Source organism: Barbus barbus (genome assembly GCF_936440315.1).
Source record: "Barbus barbus genome assembly, chromosome: 45".
Taxonomy (NCBI): domain Eukaryota; kingdom Metazoa; phylum Chordata; class Actinopteri; order Cypriniformes; family Cyprinidae; genus Barbus; species Barbus barbus.
The window spans coordinates 6,463,571-6,488,258 of NC_136723.1; the positions used below are offsets into that span (position 1 = coordinate 6,463,571).

General features: G+C 38.9%; 1 protein-coding gene across 1 annotated transcript; it reads left to right on the forward strand.

The window, feature by feature from the left end:
- Window positions 1-1,597: 1,597 nt before the first annotated feature.
- Window positions 1,598-24,325, forward strand: LOC306864413 (dopamine beta-hydroxylase-like; the record flags this gene model as incomplete). The annotated part of the gene is made up of 12 exons (XM_079408423.1): window positions 1,598-1,924; window positions 4,257-4,403; window positions 4,747-5,004; window positions 7,358-7,534; window positions 8,777-8,879; window positions 16,166-16,332; window positions 17,765-17,908; window positions 21,413-21,451; window positions 21,737-21,796; window positions 22,301-22,428; window positions 22,934-23,093; window positions 24,191-24,325. 12 exons carry the CDS (start codon window positions 1,598-1,600, stop codon window positions 24,323-24,325), a joined length of 1,845 nt encoding a protein of 614 aa, XP_079264549.1.
- Between the last annotated feature and the right edge of the window lie 363 nt (window positions 24,326-24,688).

Below are 24,688 nucleotides of genomic sequence, written 5' to 3' on the forward strand. Positions count from 1 at the left end.
TTACTATTGCAAGTGTTTCATCCAAATATCTTTTAATTTCTTATAAACCAGTGAAAGGATGAAGACACAGGTGGCCCCTTCCAGAAGCATGGCCATTAGAAATATTCTTTCTCCAAGCAAACAGCAGAGTACACGTCTGTCACACATGCTGTTAAATAATACTGTGAACATACAAATCTTACACTATTAATGTACACTAATATATACTGTAATATAAAATACACTCTTGTTTGATAATAATATACAAATTCAACAATAATGCATATTATTTAAATGTGCATGTATGTGTGTGCGTATATATACAGTCAAAAAATGGTAATAAAATATGACAAGAACTGTAAAAAGATATCAAAAATATATCTGGTGTCTGAATAATTTTAGGTTTGACTGTATATTTATACTTACAAAATACTGTTGTATATACTATAGAATAATAAATTACAGCCATTGAATGTTTAATGGTCTGACCAAATCTCTCTTCCTCACACTATTGGAAATCACTGAAAGAGACGAAGGCAGCAAACAGCACATTCACGAAGAGCTTAATTAATGTTTTTGTTTCCATTAACCGTAATAACTTAACATTTACGCTCTCTAATGTGCAGAGTTTTATTTCCCACTGAAGAAAAAAATCCTTTCCAGGCACCCAACAGACATCTCTGATATGACCTCAATATTAATTAATCATATATGTTGTTATGCACTATAAAGCCCAATTTTGGCATTCCCAGAGACACTAATGTTATATTGTAGTAATAATAATTAAAATAAAAATTATTATGAAAAATAAATGACAGTTTCACATCATCTTGCATTTTTTTTTTTTTTTTTTGCATTTAAAAATTCATTGTATTTATCAATTTTTTCATACTCCAAACAGTAATGTACCATTATGTACCAAGGATCTTTGACGTGCTATCAAGTCCCTATTATTACACTGTAATGGCACAATATTAATCAACAGCATTTACTTACTACAGGTTTAGGGTTATGATTAGGCTAGTTGCTTGTTTTTTAAATTGTTTAAGTATGCATACGTATACTATTATTTCTATAGTAAGTACGTTACAAGCAACAAAAAACAATTAAATGCTTTTTTTTCACATGCATATATCCTAATGCAGTCTAACATCACAAACCACCTTATGTCAGTACTTTTGCATAATACTTCACATCTACATCACTGAAAAAAGTATGCATTACAGAAATTCTCCCTGCTTGCTCACAACAAGCAGATGTTGGAAAAAAGTTTGACCAGAGGGCAAAATAAACAATTGAATTTTCGTTAACCCAGTTAATAGAATTAAGGCAGGATAAAGTAGAGGCTGTCACAGGGTCGTGCTCTTAAAAGCCAGAGAGAGTCCACAGCCAGCAGAATTGGACCAAGGCGAAGACCGGTGGACATCTACCAACCCGAGACATCAAACAAAAACCGGATCTAAGAAGTCACGATAAGAAAAATCGACAGATATGCCAAAGAACAACAGCAGCGAAAAGGAGTGAATGCTACTAGGTTTTTACAACTTGAGGTGAGAGAATATCTTCAGGATAGCCCAAAGACATCACAAGGGCCTTCAGGCAGAAGACGACCCAGGCAATGCGTCTTCTGAACAAAGATCTTCGTTTGCAAGACGTCGCCCTCATGTACCTCACCGTTTTGGCCACTGTGGTGGTGCTGTTGGTGGCGTCCTACCAGGCTCCTGCAGTCCACTCCAGACCCACCCTGGCCTACCACATCCCCTTAGACCCCGCGGGTCAGCTGGAGCTGTCCTGGAACATCAGCTATCCCACCCAGGAGATCTATCTAGAGCTGAAAGTCAAAGAGCTCCACCATGGCATTTTGCTGGGCATGTCCGATCGGGGAGAGCCCACAAATGCCGACCTGGTCCTTCTGTGGGACGATGGACACAAATCCTATTTTGGGGTAAGAATAGTTTATACGATTTGATTTTATGATGATTTTTGCTTTATGGTGTTGCAAATCTGCTCCAGGGATGGTGTAGGATTATGTGTTTTTGCAAAATATGTATTTGAGATGAGCAGAAAAATGATGCAACATAATGTAGAATCTTGTCAATATGAGGGATTTTGTTTTGGAAAAGCGATAGTTCACTCCAAAATGATTATTTTGTTATCGTTTACACACCTTTCAATTGGAGTACACAAAATTCAACTTGATTCAACTGCTTTTGGCCATTTGTCCATACAGTGAAAGTTAATGGGGTCCAGTATTGTTAATTTGGACCCAACTGACTTGCACTATACAGACAAAAAATAAATAAATAAATATACAAGACATTTTTATGGCAAGACATAACAGGTGAATATGGTGAAACGTTAACTAATAGATATGACCATATTTTCTCCATAATCACAGTACATTAAGGCAGTTGTTTTTTTTTTTATTACAAATCTTCTGTTATGTTTAAATAAACAAATAGGGTTTACATCATGAAATCTACAGACTCAAATAGATAAAGAATAATAAACTAAACACTTAAATGTGTATTTTGGTCTTTCTACTATTCTGAAAGACAACACATTATGGACAAAAATATCGAAAAAGCTCAAAATGGTTGTCTTGTTTTAAAAACGTATTTTGTGTTTGACCAGAAGAAACATTAGTCGTACAGATTTGGAATGACATGAAGTTAAGTAAATAATGACAGAATTTTTTCTTTCTTTGAACATTTTTGGGTGAACTATTTAAAAGGCCGCACTGAACTTGCTGAATAATGAACGACTGATGACAAATGTCTAACCCCAGTGTCAGAGCAACCGCTCTCTGTTACTCGAGTCTTGCTTTCTGGATCTTGTTATGATTGCCCGGCTACAGTAGACACCCACACGCTGGTCGAGCTCATGTTCAGTCATATAGTGCAATACTGCTTCCTAACATCGAGCTGAACAGCTCACGTCTGGGTTTTGCCTGCCGCGCCCCAAATAAAGTGCTTGAAAGTAGAAGGTCATGCGTGTGTCAAGGCCCCCCTTCATTCATTATGCATGATTTATTTCATTATTTTGCCTTTGGACTGCACAGGTCGGTCCGTTCTGAATAAATGTTGTATGGCCAGCCGCTCACCCTTCCTCCCACAGCGTATGTCAAGGAGAAGAATTACAGACAGTGAGACAAAACATTGTAGGGCTGGAAAATGGCTGGCAGTAAAATATTTCAAATTCAGTATATTAGAATGATTTCTGAACGATCTTATATTAAAACATAGTTATAAAATAGTTGTAATAATATTTCGTAATATTACTATTTTTACTGTATTTTTTTGGTTAAATAAATGCAGCCTTGGTGAGCATAAATATTTTTATCTCACAATTCTGACATTTTTTCTCAGAATTCTAGAATTTGTTAATATTATAGAATTTCCTCGCAATTCTGAGTTCACATCTTATATAAGTTTATATAAGACACTTCTGATTTTTATTTCAGATTTCTGTTTACATCTCGAAATTCTGTTTTTTTTGTGTTTATGGTATGGAATATATAATGAAAAAGGTAATTACGACTTCTTATCTTACAAGTCTTTTTCTTTCTTGCAACTGCAAGTACAGTATATCTGACAATTCTGAGATTTCTTCTCATAATTGCGAGTGTATATAACAATTCAGATTTTTTTCTCATAGTTTGGATATCGTGATATATAAACTCAAAATAGCGAGATAAGAATTCACATTATGAGAAAAGGGTCAGAACTGCACAATATGAACTCAGAATCGCAAAATATAAATGTGCAATTTTGAGAAAATGTTAGAATTGCAAGATATGAACTCAGAATGGCAAGAAATTAATTCACAATTCTGAGGAAAAAGTCAGAATTGTGAGATATAAGCACACAATTCAGATAAAAAAGACAGAACTGCAAAATACAAACTCAGAATTGCATGAAATTAAATTACAATTCTGAGAAAAATTAAGAATTGCGAGAAATAAACTCAGAATTATGAGATATAAACTCATAAATCTGACCCTTTTCTGGCAAATTCCAAGTTTATACATCGCAATTATACGTTTAAATCTTTTTTTTTCTGCCTCAGAATTTTCTCTCTCAATTCTAACTTTTTCTTGTAATTCTGACATTTTTTATATAAGAATAGTGAGGAAAAAAGCCACAATTACCTTATTTATTCCGTGGCGGAAATGGTCTTCTACACATGAAAGACTTCTCAAACTAATACCTGAAGCATTTGAAGGGTAGAGACATAGTCATAAATGATGTTTTCATGATAGCATTTCATTTCCTTAGGATGCTTGGAGTGATAATGAAGGCAGAGTGATGTTGGACACTCAGCAGGACTATGAGCTGCTGGAGACTCATCAGTCGACTGAAGGCTTCTTCCTGCTCTTCAAAAGACCATTCAGCACCTGCGACCCGCACGACTACATCATAGAGGTTCATTAGTAAACATATGAAAGCAGAATAGCAGATAGAGAGGGTAAAGGTAGTAAAAAGAGACATATGAACGATAATACTGGGTCAGAGAATAACATTTTTTGCTCAGTTTACAGTAGCATTGTTTCCTTGAATGTTTGGAAGTGTTAGGAAAGAGGCTAAATTAAATGTATATTAACTTTATCTTTATTTACTCACACTCATGTTGTTCCAAACCTGTGTGACCTTTGTTTTTCTCTGAAAACACAAAACAAGATGTTTTGAAGAATATTCAGGCTGCTCTTTTCCATATAATGAACATCTAAATAATGACAAAAATAACAACAGGATTCCTTATTTCCAGGAAGGTACTGTCCACATCATATACGCTATACTGGAGCGGCCCATCCTATCTTTGCATGAGCTCAACATATCCCGTCTCCAGCCAGGCGTCCAGCGAGTGCTGCTCCTGCGTCCAGACGCTCCGTCCCCTGCTCTCCCGAGAGATGTCCGCACTCTGGAGGTCCTGGCCCCTGAAGTCATCATCCCCACACAGGAAACCACTTACTGGTGCCACATCTATCAGCTCCCGCCTAATATGCTCAAGAACCACATCGTCATGGTAAACTGAAAGTCTTGGAGCCACTTGCACGTTACATTTAACCTTTCTACGTGAACCTTCAGAGACATGATACCTTTATAATTGGTGCATATGAGGTACTTTGACCAATTATAATGCTCTTTAGTAAAACACTTTTGGGGTGTTGTAAACTGGATTTAATTAATGGAGTGTCTAATGCAATCATTAGTATTACTATTCAATTTAAGTTTATTTGTATAGCGCTTTTCACGATACAAATCCTTGCAAAGCAGCTTTACAGAAAATTATAAGTTTCTACATTATATTTAGGAGTAGGTTATTAGTGGTAACTATGGCAGAAATGTACAGTAAAAATCATGCAGTTGGTTACAAATGACATGGAATCAAACAGATGGTAAACAATTATATGTTGCGATTAAACTTTGCAATTAAGCAAAATTCGGTAGTGTTATATGTTGTTCCAGGGTTAGCATCATCTGAGGTCTTCTGGGGTTGTTCGGTCACCACAGATCTTTGTAAGAGTTGGATCCAGACTGAAGCTTGTGAAATTCCTAGTTGCCTCGGGATACAAGTCCATTGGCAGAAACAGAGAAGCAAATAGAGACGAAACTATTGATCACACTGTACTTGGAGTTTGGGATTTGAACAATGCCCTACAGGGCCGTTCACAACTCGTTCTAATTTAAAAACTCAAGATGTGATGCTGAAGAATGGGAAAAATGAACCAATATGCCTACTGTACTGTATGCGAGAAACAGTATGGCCACATTCAGTATTTGAAGAGCAGTAGGTGAAAAGTACTGGGATGACCTAATACTGCACTGAGACTCTATAGGGTGCATTCAATGGACTAGACTTTACTATCCCATGAGACACTCTTAAAAATAAAGGTTCTTTATTAGTATTGATGGTTTCATGAAGAACCTTTAACCTTTTCATTCAACAAAAGGTTCTTTAAATGGAAAAAGATTATTAAAATGTTCTTCACACTAAGAAAAAAATGCTTCTTTTAAGAACTGTTCACAGAATTGTTCTTTGGGAAACCAAAACCCAACTGACGCTAGGTCACATGACAACATGAAAGATGTAGTATGAACGAATTTCATTAATACTACATATATACATACCATAAAAAAAAAAAAAACTTTCATAAAGTAGGTTCTAAAACAAACATAGCACCTACTAGATAAGTATGTGATTTCAGAAGCATTTAGGGCAGGGGTGCTGGAAAGTTCAGCTCCAACTCTAATCAAACACACCTGAAGCAACTAATTAAGGTCTTCAGGATCACTTGAAAATTAAAGGCAGGTGTGTTTGATTAGAGTTGGAGCTGAACTTTGCAGGACAGTCAATCGCCAGGAGCAGGATTGGGCACCCCTGATTTAGGGGGTCAAGCAATGAACTTACTTCAACTTGAAATATATAGTGGCAAATGTGGGGCTCGTCTACTACGCTGCTTTTTAATTGCTTTTCTTAACATGTTAGACAGATATTTCTGACTGTTGCACCAAGTCTCACAACTTTTCCATCGAATTGAGCATGAGCACTTTGAGTGCTTTTGAGTCAGAACTTTCAACTTTTAACAACTGCATCCGCTTTGAGATCCTGATCTTTTATAATATATATACCCTACACTATAGTACATCAAAATTAAAAATAGTAAGTGAAATTGTGGCATTATGTAACGATTTAAATCAGTAAAATGCTACATAGTTATCTCAAGAACTAATTATGTAAATAATTTAGCATATGTTGTCCAGTTATCAAATAAAAACACTTAACACATTTTTGTTCTACTATGCTGCTTTTGAATTGTTTTTCTATGTAAACACAAATTTCTGATAATTGCACAGCGTCTCAACTCTTTTCTGTGAATCACACACAAGCATCTCGCTTTTTAGTCAGAGATTTCTACAACACATTGTGGTAACACTTTAGTATTTGACCAATTCTCACTATTACTTAGTTGCTTATAAGCATGCCTATTACTAATATATTAGCTGTTTATTTGCGCTTATAAAACACACATTCTGCATGACCATATTCTACATCCCTAATCCTACTCAACACCTAAACTTAACAACTACCTTCCTAACAATTAATAAACAGCAAATTAGGAGTTTACAGAGGCAAAAGTCATTGTTAGTAGTTAAATAATAGCAATAATTGGACCTAAAAATAAAGTGTGACATTTCTAAAAATCCATTTAAGGATCGTGCGTTCTTTTATGCTGCACAATGCACCTCTGTTTTTTTTTTTTTTTTTTTTTTGCACACTCTGAATGAAAAATTAGTTTTTATCTTGTTTTCCCTCATACAGTATGTCTTAATTTTGGTTATTAATGGTGAAAACAAATGACTCTTATTTTTTGCAGTACGAGTCTGTGATCACTCCTGGTAATGAAGCCATTGTTCATCACATCGAAGTGTTCGAATGCTCTCCTCAGATGGACACCGTGCCTCAATTCAGCGGCTCCTGCGATTCAAAGATGAAGCCCCGTAAACTCGATTACTGCCGACACGTTCTGGCTGCCTGGGCCTTGGGAGCGGAGGTATGTGAACTAGTGCATACTACATTTACAGTACATAGTACAGAATTAAAGTGACAGCTCTTTCAAAAATGAAAATTATAAGTAGCTTACTATGTCATTCAAAACCTGAATGGCTTGCTTACTTCTGAAGAACACAAAAAGAGGTATTTTCATGTTCATGCTGCTCTTTTCCTATAAAAGTATAGAATAACTAGGGTGTCTCAGGCTCCAAAATAGACAAGAGTTCTGTGAAATGACCATAAAAGTAGTCCAAATGACACATTTGCTATATATCAAGTCTCCTGAAGCCATTTAATTGCTTTATGTGAGGAAATGAGCGAAATGAAGCTCTTCTCCTTTAATTTAATAGCACTTTTGTAATGGCTGTCCTTTCTGACTGTATGCATTCGATGTTTCATAATGAATCACATCGATAGAGGTCACTTTCTACATCAGTTTCTCCCTCTTTAGCGCTAAGTTTGCGAGGCTAAAAACAGAACATATGATTATGAGCATCTTTAGGAGTCCATTTTAGGAGGCAAACATACAGATGGGCTTTATCTGTGCCAATTCGCCCACTCTAGGTAGGTGCCAGTCAGGGTTTGAGCAGAGCTGTGAGCCAATCTGAAAGCCGAGGCGTCCTGATAAATCAGTTATGAAGCCAAGGACCGATGTCGAGCTCGGAGAGAGAGATAGAGATAGAGAGAGAGAGAGAGAGAGAGATGGGCCTCCAATGAGATTACATGGGAGTAAAACAAACACAAATCATGTGTTCTGCTAGCTGCCAATGTCAAGCTGGAGAGATGAGATTATGTAGCAAAATTAGATGTTTTTCATCAGTAGATTGCAGTTTGTCTTTTATTTTTTTCATCATTTGGTTTTTAAATTTTTTTAATGCTTGTGAGAGAAGGAGGGGGAGTGGGTGAGAGCCAGGAGAGTGTGATAGAGAGAGAAACGGGAATGGGGCGAGAAACTGGAGGTGGAAGTAGGACGGTTACGTAAAGAGGTCTTTTGCACACACGTTTTAAAAGTAGACTGATAAGGGTTTAGGTTTCCACTTTGCTCTCCTTCATAAGTCTAAACCGCTGGTCGTGAAATGTTATGGATCTACGAGACTTTTCTGGCTGTGACTGAGTTGGTATAAGCTTCTTGTGCATTGGCTCCAATATCTTTTAGTCAATACATAAATCAGAAGCTACACTGCACCACAATCAATCTTATTAAAGTTCATATAAAGTTCTGTATGTGTGTCTGTACATGCAGTCGTTCTACTACCCTGCTGATGCTGGTTTGCCTCTGGGAGGAGAAGGTTCTTCTAGGTTCCTTCGGCTTGAAGTTCATTACAACAACCCTCTCCTTATATCAGGTATGCAGCACATAAAGTGTGTCAAAGATGCACTTCAGCCCAGTTGGCTAAGACTACGTTCAGAATGTTGCATAATTCTGCACAGTATACTGTACACTATACACTGCTTACAAATTCTTAAAAACTAGCATGTGAAGTAGTAGACATTATGTAAGAATGCTAGAATGCTACATTATCTCATGACCTTAAACAAATAAAACTACTCATTTAGCATTTTATTTTCTAAATAAATTTAGGAGACAGTAGAAATTGTGGCAGATGTTACCTCCAGTGAAGCACAGTGCATTGTGGGTTACAGTATTTGGCACATTTTGTTTTTTTTTGGAGAGTGCAAATATAATAAGATCCAGGTTTTCTACACTATGAAATTTATTTATTTGTATTTTTTTTCAACTTTGGCACGTTAACTGTTGTCTCTTAGGGGTTGATTTTTATTAAAACGAACAGATTTCAGTTTTTAATTTATTTATTTTTTGGTTTTATGATTGTCAGATTAAAACTGGCATTTTCATGCCTTCATTATTTACTTCTGCCATTTTTTAAATGTGTCAATATATATTGTTTTACCCTTGTCCCAGAGCCTTTAAATATTAAAATATTAAAATCATAAATATATGAATTGGTACATAAAATCATAAAATAGTTTACATAGTTTAAAACTATAATAATCTAAATAGAGGGTAAAATAAACATTTACCGAACAGCTTCGCTTATTTTTTTATTTTATATATATTTTTTGTAGTTTTTGCAATATTTTTCTTCAAATGTTGTATTTGTTTTTCAAGGAGAAAAAAATGTAAATCACCTTTGATTTGATCAAATTAGATAAGTTAGAAAATGTAATTTTGTGTATTAAAAATGCTAATTGTAAATTTAGTCTAAACAATTCAGGCCATTTTATTAAAAAAAATGTAAGCATGAATCTGTGTATAATTTGTTTTCTATATATATATACATATATATATATATATATATACATATAAACAAAATCATGATTGATAAATTTTGGTACAGAAATATATTTAATAAAATAATAAAAAATAAAAAATAAATGTCTCAGGTTACGTATGTAACCATGGTTCCCTGAGAGTAGGGAACTTCGAACTGCGTCCTCTAGGGGTCGCTATGGGGAATGGAATACCGCGCCACCATGCTAAGGGGAGTGCAAGCCAAGCAGAAAAGGCAAGCACTAAGTAACAACTCTACCCGGCTAAGGGAGTTGCCCCTGGGACGGTATGACGGCTGTCAGTGACATTATCCCCTTAGGCCAAAGGCCTGAGCTGCATACCCCAGAACTTACCTGTTAGGAGCCGGGCCTCCTGGACCCAGGGTAGAGCTCAAAGGCTTGGAATCAGAAGAAGAGATTCCTTTAAGGGGATACGACCAAGCGCTTAGGATAGTAACTAAGTCTTGGCCTGTCACCCAGGGGCTACTGCTTGCTCTGCAGAAGCTCGCTGAAGGAACGGTCTCAACAGATCCTTGGTAGCAACACCCTGTTCAAGTAGTATCACTGGGGATACATAGGTAGAGTGCGGCTCAAGGTGAAACCGGGGCCTGACCGACTCAAAAAGTGGACACGAAACCGCAGCGCGTAACCCTTACCGTACAGGATTTTAGAAAGACCGCAACACACATATAGTGTGCGATCTTACCACAACGTGGCTTTCAGAAAGTGAACAGAGACTAGCGTGCACACTTACCATTACATGGATTTGTAAATCCGTCTTTCCAGATGCTTGGGAGGGAGCAGCATGCTCATAGGTGACCCTCTATAGTGAGGGGAGCAATGCTAGCTCTACCCTGGCAGAGCTCTGGAGAGCGGAGAACTTAACTCTCAGCATGAGAGGTAACTCAGACACTCTTTCTTTTTTTTTCTTTTAGAAGGGAGCACATACATAGATAGAGTGAGGACCAAGGTGAAAAACGGGGCCTGTACGACTCAAAGAATGGGCATGAAGCCGCAGCACATAACCCATACCGTACAGGATTTTAGAAAGACCGCAAAACACTTGGTGCGCGATCTTACCACAACGTGGCTTTCAGAAGCTGAAAGAAGGGAGCAACATGCTCATAGGTGACCCTCTAAGGTGAGGGGAGCAACGCCAGCTCGACCAACAAGGAGAGCATCAGAAGGGAGCAGCATGCTCATAGGTGACCCTCTATAGTGAGGGGAGCAATGCTAGCTCTACCTTGGCAGAGCTCTGAAGAGCGGAAAACTTAACTCTCAGCATGAGAGGGAACTCAGATGCTCAGAAGGGAGTGGCATGCTCATAGGTGACCCTCTAAGCTGAGGGGAGCAATGCCAGCTCGACCAACAAGGAGAGCTCAGGAGGGAGCAGCATGCTCATAGGTGACCCTCTATGCTGAGGGGAGCAAGCTAGCTCTACCAACAAGGAGAGCAACTTAATAGGGAGGCAGGGAGAGGCCTAACAACCTGAAGTTGCTGACTCACAGAGCTGAAATTCTTTTCATATGCTCGGGAGGGAGCAGCATGCTCATAGGTGACCCTCTATAGAGAGGGGAGCAATGCTAGCTCTACCTTGGCAGAGCTCTGGAGAGTGGAGAACTTAACTCTCAGCATGAGAGGGAACTCAGACGCTCAGAAGGGAGCAGCATGCTCATAGGTGACCCTCTAAGTTGAGGGGAGCAATGCCAGCTCGACCAACAAGGAGAGCTCAGGAGGGAGCAGCATGCTCATAGGTGACCCTCTATGCTGAGGGGAGCAAAGCTAACTTGACCAACAAGGAGACGTAAGATACCCAGAAAGGAGCGGCATGCTCATAGGTGACCCTCTAAGGTGAGGGGAGCAAGGCCAGCTCGACCAACAAGGAGAGCATCGGAAGGGAGCAGCATGCTCATAGATGACCCTCTATAGTGAGGAGAGCAATGCTAGCTCTACCTTGGCAGAGCTCTGGAGAGCGGAGAACTTAACTCTCAGCATTAGAGGGAACTCAGACGCTCAGAAGGGAGTGGCATGCTCATAGGTGACCCTCTATGCCAAGGGGAGCAAAGCTAGCTCTACCAAATGCTCAGAAGGGATCGGCATGCTCATAGGTGACCCTCTAAGGTGAGGGGAGCAATGCCAGCTCGACCAACAAGGAGAGCTCGGAAGGGAGCAGAATGCTCATAGGCGGCCCTCTATAGTGAGGGGAGCATTGCTAGCTCGACCAACAAGGAGAGCACATAAGACGCCCAGAAGGGAGCGGCATGCTCATAGGTGACCCTCTATAGTGAGGGGAGCAATGCTAGCTCGACTAACAAGGAGAACAACCTAACAGGGAGGCATAGAGAGGCCTACCAACCTGAGGCTGCTGAAAGAAGGAAGCGGCATGCTCATAGGCGACCCTCTATAGTGAGGGGAGCAACGCCAGCTCGACCAGCCAGGAGTGAACTGTATAACTGGATCGTACTCACCCATCCATGGTTTCTGCGCATGAGATCAGTACCGGAGGTGAAGTCCGAAGAGTCGAGTCCGGACCATCAGTAAGGTAGTTTCTATGAAACATAGAAGCTAACCAAAACATTTTCCCCTCTCAAAAATTAGAGAGGGGAAAATGAGGGCAGGTGACAGGCCCCCCGAGGGAAGGGAGTAGATGCTCAAGTCTTACTCTGGTCTGGACGAGAGTGTTGAGAACGCCTCGTCTGGATCACCTCCCTCAGGTCTTGCCTACCTCTCTTTGACCCGCGCCTCCCTCTAGCCCTACCCACAGGCGGGGTAGGGGCGCGAGTCGCGACACTAGCCTTCTGTGCCCATCTCTGATCCCCAGATGGAGATGGGCCAGGACTCCTGCGTTGTTCAGGCTCAGACCTGGACCTTCTTGGAATGAAGGTTTTAAAGGCCGCTGAGCACGCCTTCGCCTACCTAAACTTCTCGACGGAGGTACCGAAAAGCTCGGAAGGCGAGACTGGAGCATCGAGAAGAAAGCCCTTCTCTTTCTTCCCAATACTTGCCAGATTTATCCACAGATGTCTCTCCGTTACCACCATGGCCGCCATAGACCTGCCCATAGCAGTGGCGGCCTGCTTAGTGGCACGGAGAGCCAAATCCGTGGTGCGGCGCAGCTCAGCTACCTCATCAGGCGACAAGCCCTGACCCTTATCCAGGTCTTTCAGCAGATCAGCCTGGTACGCCTGAAACACCGCCATCGTATGCAACGAAGCGACAGCCTGACCTGCTGCTGCATATGCCTTACCATTTAAGCGAGATGTTTCTTGAAGGGGCTTAGATGGCAAGGAGGGAGCCTTGAGAGAGGATGTCTCGCCCATAGAGAGATAGCTGGCTAGCGTCTCTTCTACAGGGGGCATCCGCTCATAACCGCTTTCACGCATCCCCTCAATGTTAGCATAACTAGTATGCTGGAACCTATGAACGCGAGATGAAAATGGATTTTTCCAGTCCCTCTCAACCTCCGCATGGAGATCAGGAAGAAAATGAAGGCTCACTCGAGCTGGGGGGCTATGGCCAGAAAGATAACGCTCATCGAGAAGACCCCGTGGCGCCACCACCTTGGCCTGCTTCCACGGCAAGTCAAGCCTCGCCGTGGCGCATTCCATAACCTCCAACAACTCATCATACGAAGGGCAGGAGGATTGAGAGGGCTCAGTCTCAACTTCTTCGCCCTCAGTCATCGCCTGCTCTTGCTGGGCATAACCCAGCAGAGCACTAGCCGCTGGATCAGATGATGTCAGAGAGATCGCATCATCATCATCCAGCAACTCACTCTCGTTCGGGGCCGATGAGTACGAGAAGGAAAGCCCCCTCTCTAACTCATCAGCCAGCTCCGCCTGCGAGCCCCACCAGCTCATTCTATAACCGCGGGAAGCAGACGGCTGCCCCTCCTTCCTCGAAAAGAGAGACAGACGAGAGCTTTTTTTCATGGAAAAAAGCTCACAGTGCACGCAGATTGCCCCCTCGATGACATTGCGTGTGTGCTCGTCGCCCAAACAAAAGATGCACAGATCATGTGTGTCATCAGGTGTCAAATAACGAGGACACGGATGCACACATCTCTTAAACGCCTTGCCAGTACTTGCCATGGTACAAGTAGAAAAACGTTCTTACCTTAGAATGCACACTTCTAACAAAACAGTCACTGAAGGCGAAGAAGAGAATGCCATATTTTCCCAGCGCCCCTTTATACTGTGGACGCGCCGGTAGTGACGTCATAGGCTGTCGCCAGCCAACATGTGGTGTTTTTGTATATATGCTTCAGACACCGGTCACGCTGATGGCGTTGCCCATAGCTACACCTAGAGGACGCAGTTCGAAGTTCCCTCGAAAGGGAACCTCTGGGTAGCATTAAAGTTTGGAAGCATTTTGTGCAAATGACTAACTGGTCACTTATTTATTACACTCTGAATTCATTACCATTAGAATGAGGTTAAGAACAAATTCATGTGTGTGCACATCTTGCGAAATAAGCTAAAAATGTATGTGAAAATTTGTCCTGTTCACATACAGTCATGGCAAAAAATATCGGCACTCTTGGTAAATATGATCAAAGGCGGCTGTGAAAATTAATCAGCATGTTAATCCTTTTGATCTTTTATTTAAAAAATTCACAAAAATCTAACCTTTCATTGGATAATAAGAATTTAAAATGGGGGGAAATATCATTATGAAATAAATGTTTTTCTCAAACACACGTTGGACAGAATTATTGGCACCCCTAGAAATTCTTATGAGTAAAATATCTCTGAAGTATATTCCCATTTATATTCACAATTTTGAGCACTCCAGGGTGATTATGAAAATGAAATTATCCAGCCATGGCTTCCTGTTTAACAGAAATATAAATAGGAGGGAAAACAAAGCCCAAATTTCCTTACTCATCCATCACAATGAGAAAAACCAAAGAATATATTTCTGATGTGCAGCAAAAGATAATTGAGCTTCACAAATTAGTGAAGTGGCTTTAAGAAAAGAGCTAGAGCAGTGAAAATTCCCATTTCCACCATCAGGGCAATAATTAAGAATTTCCAATAAACATAAAATGTTACGAAACTGCCTGGAAGAGGACATGTGTCTATATTGTCGTAATTCACGGTGAGAAGGAGAGTTTGAGTGGCTAAAGACTCTACAAGGACCACATCTGTATAACGATCTATGGAAGGAAGGACCCAAAAGCTTTTTTTTTCAGAAAACCTTGTTGTCAATTGTCAAACGAGCACCTATATCACCACATGTTGTTTGGGAGGGTTTTGGGAAAAATTCTCCTAGCTCATCCAAAAACAAACTCCAGCATATTCAGTTTTCAGACACGACTGGATCTTCAAATGGGACTGGTTTCTATGGTCAGATGAAACTAAAAAATTAGCTTTTTAGCAGCAAACACTCAAGATGGGTTTGGTGAACACAGGGATAAAAAGTACCCCACGTGTACAATGAAATATACTGCTGTATTTTTGATGTTGTGGGTCTATATTTCTGCTGGAGGTCCTGGACATCTTGTTTAGACTCATGGCATCGTGGATTCTATCAAATACCAACAGATAAAAAATCAATAAGTGACTGACTCTGTTAGAAATCTTATAATGGGCCATGTTTGGATCTTCCAACCGTACAATAATCCTAACACAAACCTCAAAAACAACATAAAAATGGGTCAACAAAACCAAGCTTCTGCTATGGCCATTCCAGTCCTCTAACCTGAACCCTGTAGAAAATGAGTGAGGTGAACTGAAGAGAAGCACCACCAACATGGAGCTGGGAATCTGAAGGATCTGGAGAGATTCTGGATGAAGGAATGGTCTCTGATCTCTTGTCAGGTGTTCTCTAACCTCATCAGGCATTATAGGAGAACATTTAGAGCTGTTAAACTGGCAAATGGAGGTTTCAAAAAGTATCGAATAAAAGGGTGCCGTTAATTGTGGCCAACGTGTATTAGAGAAAAACATTTATTTCATAATATTTCCCCCCATTTTAAATTCTTATTCTCCAATGAAAGGTTAGATTTTTGTGATTTAAAAAAAAATAAAAGATCAAAAGGATTAACAATGCAGATTAATTCTTTGATCATATTTACCAAGGGTGCCGATATTTTTGGCCATGACTGTATATATGAATAATCCATGCAATTGCAATTATTAGTGAATAAACCAATTGTTTTCAGTTTTTAAGTGCCTATAGTTGATGAATGCTCAAACTGTACACTGTGTGCGGCAATGCCCTAATGTTTTTGCCAATCTCTGTTGTGAACTTCTCGTCAAGACTGATTTCTCCAGACTACTTCCTTTAATTTCTGAGTGCACATCTCCTCTTGACTCATTCTGTGTGTTTGTCACAGGACGGAGGGACTCCTCAGGCATTCGTTTGTGGTACACTCCATCTCTGAGGAGGTTTGACGCAGGCATCATGGAGCTGGGGCTAGTCTACACTCCTGTCATGGCCATTCCTCCCCGCCAGCACTCTTTCCAGCTGACTGGCTACTGCACCGCCAAATGCACACAGACGGTCCGCGCGCCTCACAAACACTAATAAACACTGCACTTCACTCAAGCCAGCCGAATAAATTCAAGATGCAGCCAAAGCTGCTACATTCTGACTCTAAGATAAATCAAGTACATACAGTTCTAACTGCATTCTGCCTTTGAATTCAATTAAAACACATTGAGTGGATTCCTGAAAACAGATTAAGGCCAATATTCACCAAATTTCACAATCGCAAGAGACTCCCCATTAAAAAAGAAATACACTCTCATTTAGGGTGTAATAAAAGCCTTATAAACCAGCCCGCAGTGGAAAAAGCGCATCATCTAGAGAAATGATGTTAAAAATATTGTTATATGTGACCCTGGACCACAAAACCAGTCTTAAGTCTCTGGGGTATATTTGTAGCAATAGCCAAAAATGCATTGTTTGGGTCAAAATCATTGAATTTTTTTATGCTAAAAATCATTAGAACAGCAAGTAAAGATCATGTTCCATGAAGATATTTTGTAAATTTCCTACTGTAAATATATCAAAGCTTAATTTTTATTATGTTTATGCACCTCTAGTTACTCTGTTTTCAATAGATTTAATGCATAATCTTATAAACTAAACAAACATTTTTAAATTTAGAGATATTTTCCCAGCTAAGCAGGTTATATGTATTTCAAATATGACAATGGTGAAAACTAAATGGTCTTTTATCTAAAATTTTAAGTGCTTGTTTGTACAATAATTCCAATGGTTTTAGAACTATAGCATGTGTATTAGACCAACTCAAACAATAAGTAATGTGAGAGAGAATCATAGAATGAAAATATACCATTGCAGCCTCTTTTGATAAAGTTTCTTATAAACCAAAAATTAACTAAATTGAATTTGACCTTTTTACACACCTTTTTTTATATGCGTTTTAAAACCAAGACACGAGTCCAAATGAACCCCCAAATATTTATATTCTGAAACAACCTGTAATCTCTCTCCCGAAATGAAAATATCCCGTTTTATATCAACACTACGTCCTTCAGAAAAGAATATACAAGCTGTTTTTGACACGTTTAATTTCAGATGACACTGATTGAGCCAGGATATGATTTTAGCCAGAACATCTGTCAACTTATTTGCAACCTCTTCTGCATTTTTACCATGTGTGAAAATGACTGTATCGTCAGCATACATTATGATATTACATTGTTGACACGCCTCAGGTAAATCATTGTTGAGGCAAATAATGCAAAAAAACGATCACTCAGAACATCCTGGCATTAAAATAAAATTTTCCTCATTAAATATAAAGCGAAAACGTTTTGTACTTTTTAATGACCTCGGAGTAATAAATGATAAGCCTTTTTGGACTATTTGGATGAGTGCGGATCTTCTTGGTCTTTAAACCTTCATTAAATATAAAAATATAGTTCACATATTAATTATTGAAGCAGTGTTTTCTGTCCTGCAGGCTCTTCCTGTAGGCGGTATACACATCTTTGCGTCCCAGCTGCACACTCATCTAGCTGGACTCGGGGTGAGGACCGTCCTGGTACGAGGAGGCAGAGAGGTGGAAGTGGTACAAGAGGACAAACATTTCAGCACTCATTACCAGGTATTACTAAGTTTAAGGTCCAATTCTCACTATTAACAAACCATTAACTATGACTTTTGCCTATATAAACTGCTAATTTGCTGCTTATTAATAGTTAGAATAGGTAGATTTTAAGTTTAGGTATTGGGTAGGTTTAGGGATGTAGAATATGGTCATGCAGAATATGTGCTTTATAAATACTAATAAACAGCCAGTATGTTAATAATAGGCATGCTAATAAGCAACTAGTTAATAGTGAGAATTGGTCCCTGTACTAAAGTGTTACCCCAAGTTTAAGTTTGGACTATTAAAGGGAGAGTTCACCCAAAAAAGAAAATTCTGTCATTAATTACTCACCCTCATGTTGTTTCGAACCTGCAAGACCTTCGTTCATCTTTGGAACTCAATTTAAGATATTTTTGATGAAATCTGAGAGCTTTCTGACCCTGCATAGACAGCAACGCAACTGAAATATTCCCAGGTCCAGAAAGGTAGTAATTTCCATGTGGCATTAGTGGTTCAATCTTAATTTTACAAAGCTACAAGAATACATTTTGTGTGCAAAGAAAACAAATATAACGACTTTATTCAACAATTCTTCTCCTCCAAATCACGTATTCCGCCATTATGGAGAGTATCATGACGCATGTGTGTGCGTTCCTCTGCACATAAACAAGGCTCAGCGCATGCATGCTACGTCAACAGCATCACGCACATGTGTTGTTTACGTGCAGAGGTACTCTCCATAATGGCAGAATACGTGATTTGGAGGAAAAGCATTTGTTGAATAAAGCTATGAATACGTGATTTGGAGGAGAAGCATTTGTTGAATTAAGTAATTTTTTTTTTTTTTCTGTGCACAAAAAGAATTCTCACAGGTTCGTAAAATTACGGTTGAACCACTGATGTCACATGGACTATTTTACTGCTGTCCTTGCTACATTTCTGGGTCTGGGAACCCAGTTGCATTGCTGTCTATGCAGAGTCAAAAAGCTCTCGGATTTCATCAAAAATATAAATTAGGCTGGCCGCACACTAGAGGATTTTAAGCCCGATTTGCACTCCCTAGCGATTGGTTGAACTGTCTTCATGTCTGTGGTCTCCCGTGGTTTTAAGATTTGAAAATTGTCTAGTGTGCAGCCAACTTTAATGACAGAAATTTCATTTTTGGGTAAACTATACCTTTAAGTTTGGGTTCTCAACATGTGCACAGCATAAAAATGTGCCTTTTCACTTCAAATTTAAATGCATGTTCCTGGTCTTATTGTGCATGATTCATAATAACCCTACCTCTGAAACAACTTTTCTTTTCTACTGACATCATCAAGCCTATTTTTCAGCCAATCCCCTTTAACCACTTACACCCACCAACTACATCATTTTGGAATGGAACACTCACTTTCACAATCCAATCAATTCCCAATCTATTAAATCAGTAGTTGCTTGCTACATTATGTATAGAAGCATTGGAAGCTTTTTTATAACCACTGATTAAAAAAGGTTATTGCGAGTTTACATCTAGCAATTCTGACCTTTTTCTCAGAATTGTGAGATATAAACTCGCAATTGTGACTTTATAACACGGAATTGCGAGTTTAGTCAGAATTGTGAGTTATAAACTTGCAATTCTGAGAACATATCAGTCTTTTTCCCCCTCACAATTGGACTTTATATCTTGCAATTGTGAGTTTATATTTCACAATTCTGAGAAAAGTCACAATTACCTTTTTTTTTTTAAATTCAGTGGCAGACTCTTCTATAATTTCACAAATAAGTCACATGGTGGAAGTTAAATGGTTGTTTCATGTTGACTTTAAAATATACATACAGTGCCCTCCATAAGTATTGGAACAGTAAAGACAAAATTGCTCTGTTGGCTGTGGAGTCAAGACATTTGCAAATATGATTAAAAGATGAATATGAGACAAAACTACAGAATGTCACATTTTATTATTGGGTGATTCAAACAGATGTTTTACCAGCTAAGAAGTTCAGCACTTTTAGCGTTCATCCCACTCATTGATGTGAGCATAAGTATTGGGACAGTTTCCTCACAGGTCTTTCTAAGTGATCAGCTGTGTCCTGTTGCATTAATTCTTCAGATATTAAAAGCAGGGAATGTGTCGTATCAGTTATATCCATTACTTCTGTATTCTGAATCTTGCATTTAATGATGACACACACAAACCAGGATGAAGATGAGGGAGCTGACTTTGAGAGAAAAGCAAGTGATTTGGATGCTAAAAGAAAAGAGGAAGTCAATTAGAGCTCCAGCAAAAACAAAGGGCATGGAGAAATCAAGCAACAAGTGGCACTGGCTGCATTAAAGGCTGGGAAAAGTATTTCAAAGGATGAGAGCAAGAGTCTGGTGATGTCTATGGGTCACAGACTCACTGCTGTGATTGTGTGCAAGGGATCTGCAACTAAATAATAGCTTTTAATCTTTTATATCTGTCTTATGTTCAACTGTCCCAATACTTATGCTCACATCAATGAGTGGGATGAACTCTAAAAGTGCTGTTCTTTTTATTTGGTAAAACGTGTGTGTTGATGCAGCTAATAATGTAACATTCTGTAGTTTTGTCTCATATTCATCTTTTAATCATATTTGCAAATGTCTTCACTCCACAGCCAACAGAGCAATTTTGTCTTCACTGTTCCAATACCTTTGGAGGACACTGTATATGCTACCAGTCAATAGTTTTTTAAAGAAGTCTCTTATGCTCACCAAGGATGTATTTATTAGATAAAAAAGTAGTAAAAACAGTAATTTTGTGAAATATTATTACAGTTTAAAATAACTGTTCTCTGTTGTAATATATTGTAAAATATAATTTATTCCTGTGATGCAAAGCTGAATTTTCAGCATCATTACTCCAGTCTTCAGTGTCACATGATCCTTCAGAAATCATTCAAATATGCTGATTTGTGAATATTTAAGATGCTGTAACTGTTCACCATTCATTTTCACCCTTTTTATTTTCAGCTCTTTTGCGGCTAGCTTAAATACTTTTAGAGTAAAGGAGTCCCTTTCAGTCTCTCAGTCGATATGAATGCAGTCTAGAACAGTTTCAGATGAAGTACAACATGTCACACTGCGACACACTGCTCACGGCTTGAGACATGTCAACTACCCACGATTCCCTGCGGTGTACCTGAGCACTTCATGCTTTTGTCACTCCCACACACACACCATTTTTTATGCTTACAATCACACACACTCTTGTAATAAAAATCCCTAAATGAAATACATGTAAACATAAAATGGTTTATTTTTGGGCTGCCTTTTGAATATTACCATGTTATTTTTTATATGTACCATTGCTTTAAAATAGCAGGACTATCATGTAAATGATCCTCTGCTGCACTGACTGTACCATAGTACCTCAATACCACAAAAACATTGACCTGACAAATCCTAGGATGCTGTGAACGGATATATCTGGTTTTGGTTCAAATACTACATATATTGAAAAGAAAACTCAGTCAAATACTAACATTTGTAACCTCTCCCTTTTTGTGCAGATTATCCGTGTTTTAAGGAAGATGGTGACCGTTTTGCCAGTAAGTTTCTCGTCACACATGTAAAAGCTGAAGCGTATTTAGATGAGAGAAAGAGAGATGCTGCAGACGTTACAGGAAACGCCTGGAGCCAGCAAGCTACCAACAAAAGCGCAGATCTTCTGCATTTAGCCTGTCAATACCAGCACCCACACACACGGCCGAGCCTGCCAATTTAATGCTAACCTGCCAAGAGACATTCATTCTAGCATGTTCTACAAATAGCTGAGTGCTAAACCCCATCTGATCATGTGCGATCGCTGCTTTGTGCTTCTGTCTACCCCACAGGGCGACGCTCTCGTCACTAAGTGCTCGTATAACACTGAAGACAGAAACAAAGTTACCGTGGTAAGTCTGCCTCAGCCCAAGACTGAAAAAACACTCAAATACAGATTGATTGGCTAGAAATCAAACAGGACAAAACTCTCAGACATCATTCTGCTCAATACAAGTTTACAATACAAACTTTAAGAGATGCTTAAAGTAAATTAAACCCACATTAATACACTATTAAATTTAAACTTGAGTTTTTTTTTTTAAATCAACAATAAACTGTCAAAATGAATAACTATTTTGTCATATTGAACAGTTTGTACACTATAAAAAAAAAATCTGTTAAAATCTGTCTTACTTTTTCTTTTGTAAAAGGAGACATAGTGAATAAAGTGAAAGAGGACTTGACCTGTCCAGCTCCAAAATGACAGGTTAAAAGCCTCATAGCTAGTCTGTACAATATGTATGTTATAGTCGAAGTCTTCTAAAGCTAGTGTGAATGAGAGATTTATGTAAGAAACAGACATTTTAGTCACTATTCACTTCAAATCCAGTGGCTTTGTTTTCTCTCTTCTACAGGGTGGTTTTGGGATCATGGAAGAAATGTGTGTCAATTACGTCCATTATTACCCCCGCACACAGCTGGAGCTGTGCAAGAGCCACGTGGACACAGATTACCTGCAGAAATACTTCAGTCTCATCAACAGGTGCACCATGTGTCCATAAGACGCAACTAAACCACCAAAAACAGTAAACATGACCTTCCTGTCTAACTCATCCCAGACAGTCATTACCTCTCAATGAGAAGAAAACCTTGAAATGGCAACAGCGCCGTCACTGTAGCACCGCTCTGACCCAGTCAGCCTACAACAACAAAAACCAGCGCATATGAAACTAATATCTGGTTTCAAGACTAACTGCCTGAGGACAAGAGGAATGCTTTCATTTCCTCTATGAAATCAGACGGAAAAAACAGAAATAGGTTTTCCTCAAAAATGCATAAAACAAAGAAAGGCAGATGACATTTGTATTCATCCATTTTGCACTGGCAAATTGCATTTTTCCAGTTTCAAATAAGGCAATATCTCAACGCTATAGTGGAATCAGACGAATTATGAAAGTGGTTTTGTGGCCGTGGAACCAATTTACTACTTTAAGAGGTGGATATTTAAAAATAAAATTAACAGTCTCATTTTATTGTCCTCTCTGTAGGTTTCAAGGACGTGAGAGTTGCAGTTGTCCTGGGACTACGGTGGAGGAGCAGTTCTCCTCGCTGTCCTGGGATGGCTTCAGCGGGGAGGTGCTGAACTCCCTCTACCTCACCTCCCCAATCTCAATGCACTGCAACCAATCCACCGCTGAGCTCTTTCCTGTAAGCACAACATTAAACCACCTTTTCACCATCTCTGATCAGTGACAGACCAGAAGTCTTTTATTTCCAGAGTAGTTCAGATGCACTGAATTATTTGATTTTTTTGCAGCTAGACTAACCGCCCAAACAGACGTGACATATTCTAATAAACTTTGAGTGCCTGGTGAGAATGACCAATATTTTTGCACTAAAACGTTATTCTTGGATGCAAAATTCAGTTTTACATGGTGTTTGCATATAAATGTGTCTCACGTGTGTGGACACAACCACCCTACAATTAGTTTTGTATTTGATGGTAAAGCACAGTGTTGCCAGATTGTAAATGTTGATATTTTGCACCAGAAGCTCAATATTATCGTATTTGGAAGAAAATGATCGTACACGAGTCAAACATACAGAATACAGCTATTTATCTACCGACAACTTTTTCACACGACCTGCAAATTACCACAATAGATAAATAATTGCACTTTTTTTATTATTGATTATACATAGGTCAAAATTATCATACAAATACAATAATTATCGTATGTCTGGCAACACTGGTAATGCGCCACAGAGTACACAAAAAAATGGAAGAGAGGGGCGGGGTGAGCAGTAGCTCATTATCATTTAAAGAGACATGCACCGAAACGGCTTGCTGTGAACAGAGCTGTTTTTGACAAGGTAAAAAGGCTGTTGTTTTACAAAACCATTAAGGAATTTTAACCAAAGTATACTGCTGACATTTCATAAAGACCCTAAAGAATCATATAAACTTGCGGAAAATCCCCTTTTAAATACGATTTCTGTTAAATGGGTGGTAATGAATAATTATGTTTTAAATCTTACAATTGATATGTGATAAACTATATACTATAAACTGTATAGTAGGGTCATTTGCTTTATGTTCATATATTCATACATTTACAAAGATTACAAAGTTTAGCGTTAACAGAACTTTCAGAATGTAAATTTGGATTGGGTTAATTCAGATTGACAAAATTAGTGCACGTAAACATACATATGAGAAAACACCGTCATGTCAGGTCGAACAGTGTTAAAAAGAGGATGTTTCTTAGTATTAATGCTTAATGGTAAGATATCTTTTCTTTCAGGGAGAATGGGAGAAGCAGGAGATACCGGTGGTGACGGCAGAGCTCCAGAGAGCCCTGTACCCGTGTGAATTAAGCCGTGGAGTGTCCTCTCAGAATGACAACCCAACAGAGGTCAGGCCTAACAGCAGCGTCTGATGCCCACACATGCATCTGACTCCTGCTGAGCTCAACCTATACCTTTCTCAACAACACATCCATGCAGCAGCTTGGAGTGATCACATCAAATAAATTACCCAAGTACTGTTTTGTGTTTAGATTATTGTAACATTACTTTTATGTGGGAAGGTGCAGTATATAATGTCAGCAGTGGAAATAGAAACAGCATTTTTATGGATAAAGTTGCACTACATGATTGTGCCGTACACAATGAAAACCATCTACTTTTAAAAAAAATAGTAAGCAAAATAGTAAGCAATGATAAACATTTCAAACAGTATAGCATGCTAAATTGTCATATGACCTCATTTAATTCTTTCTTCCACGATTATCATCCATTTA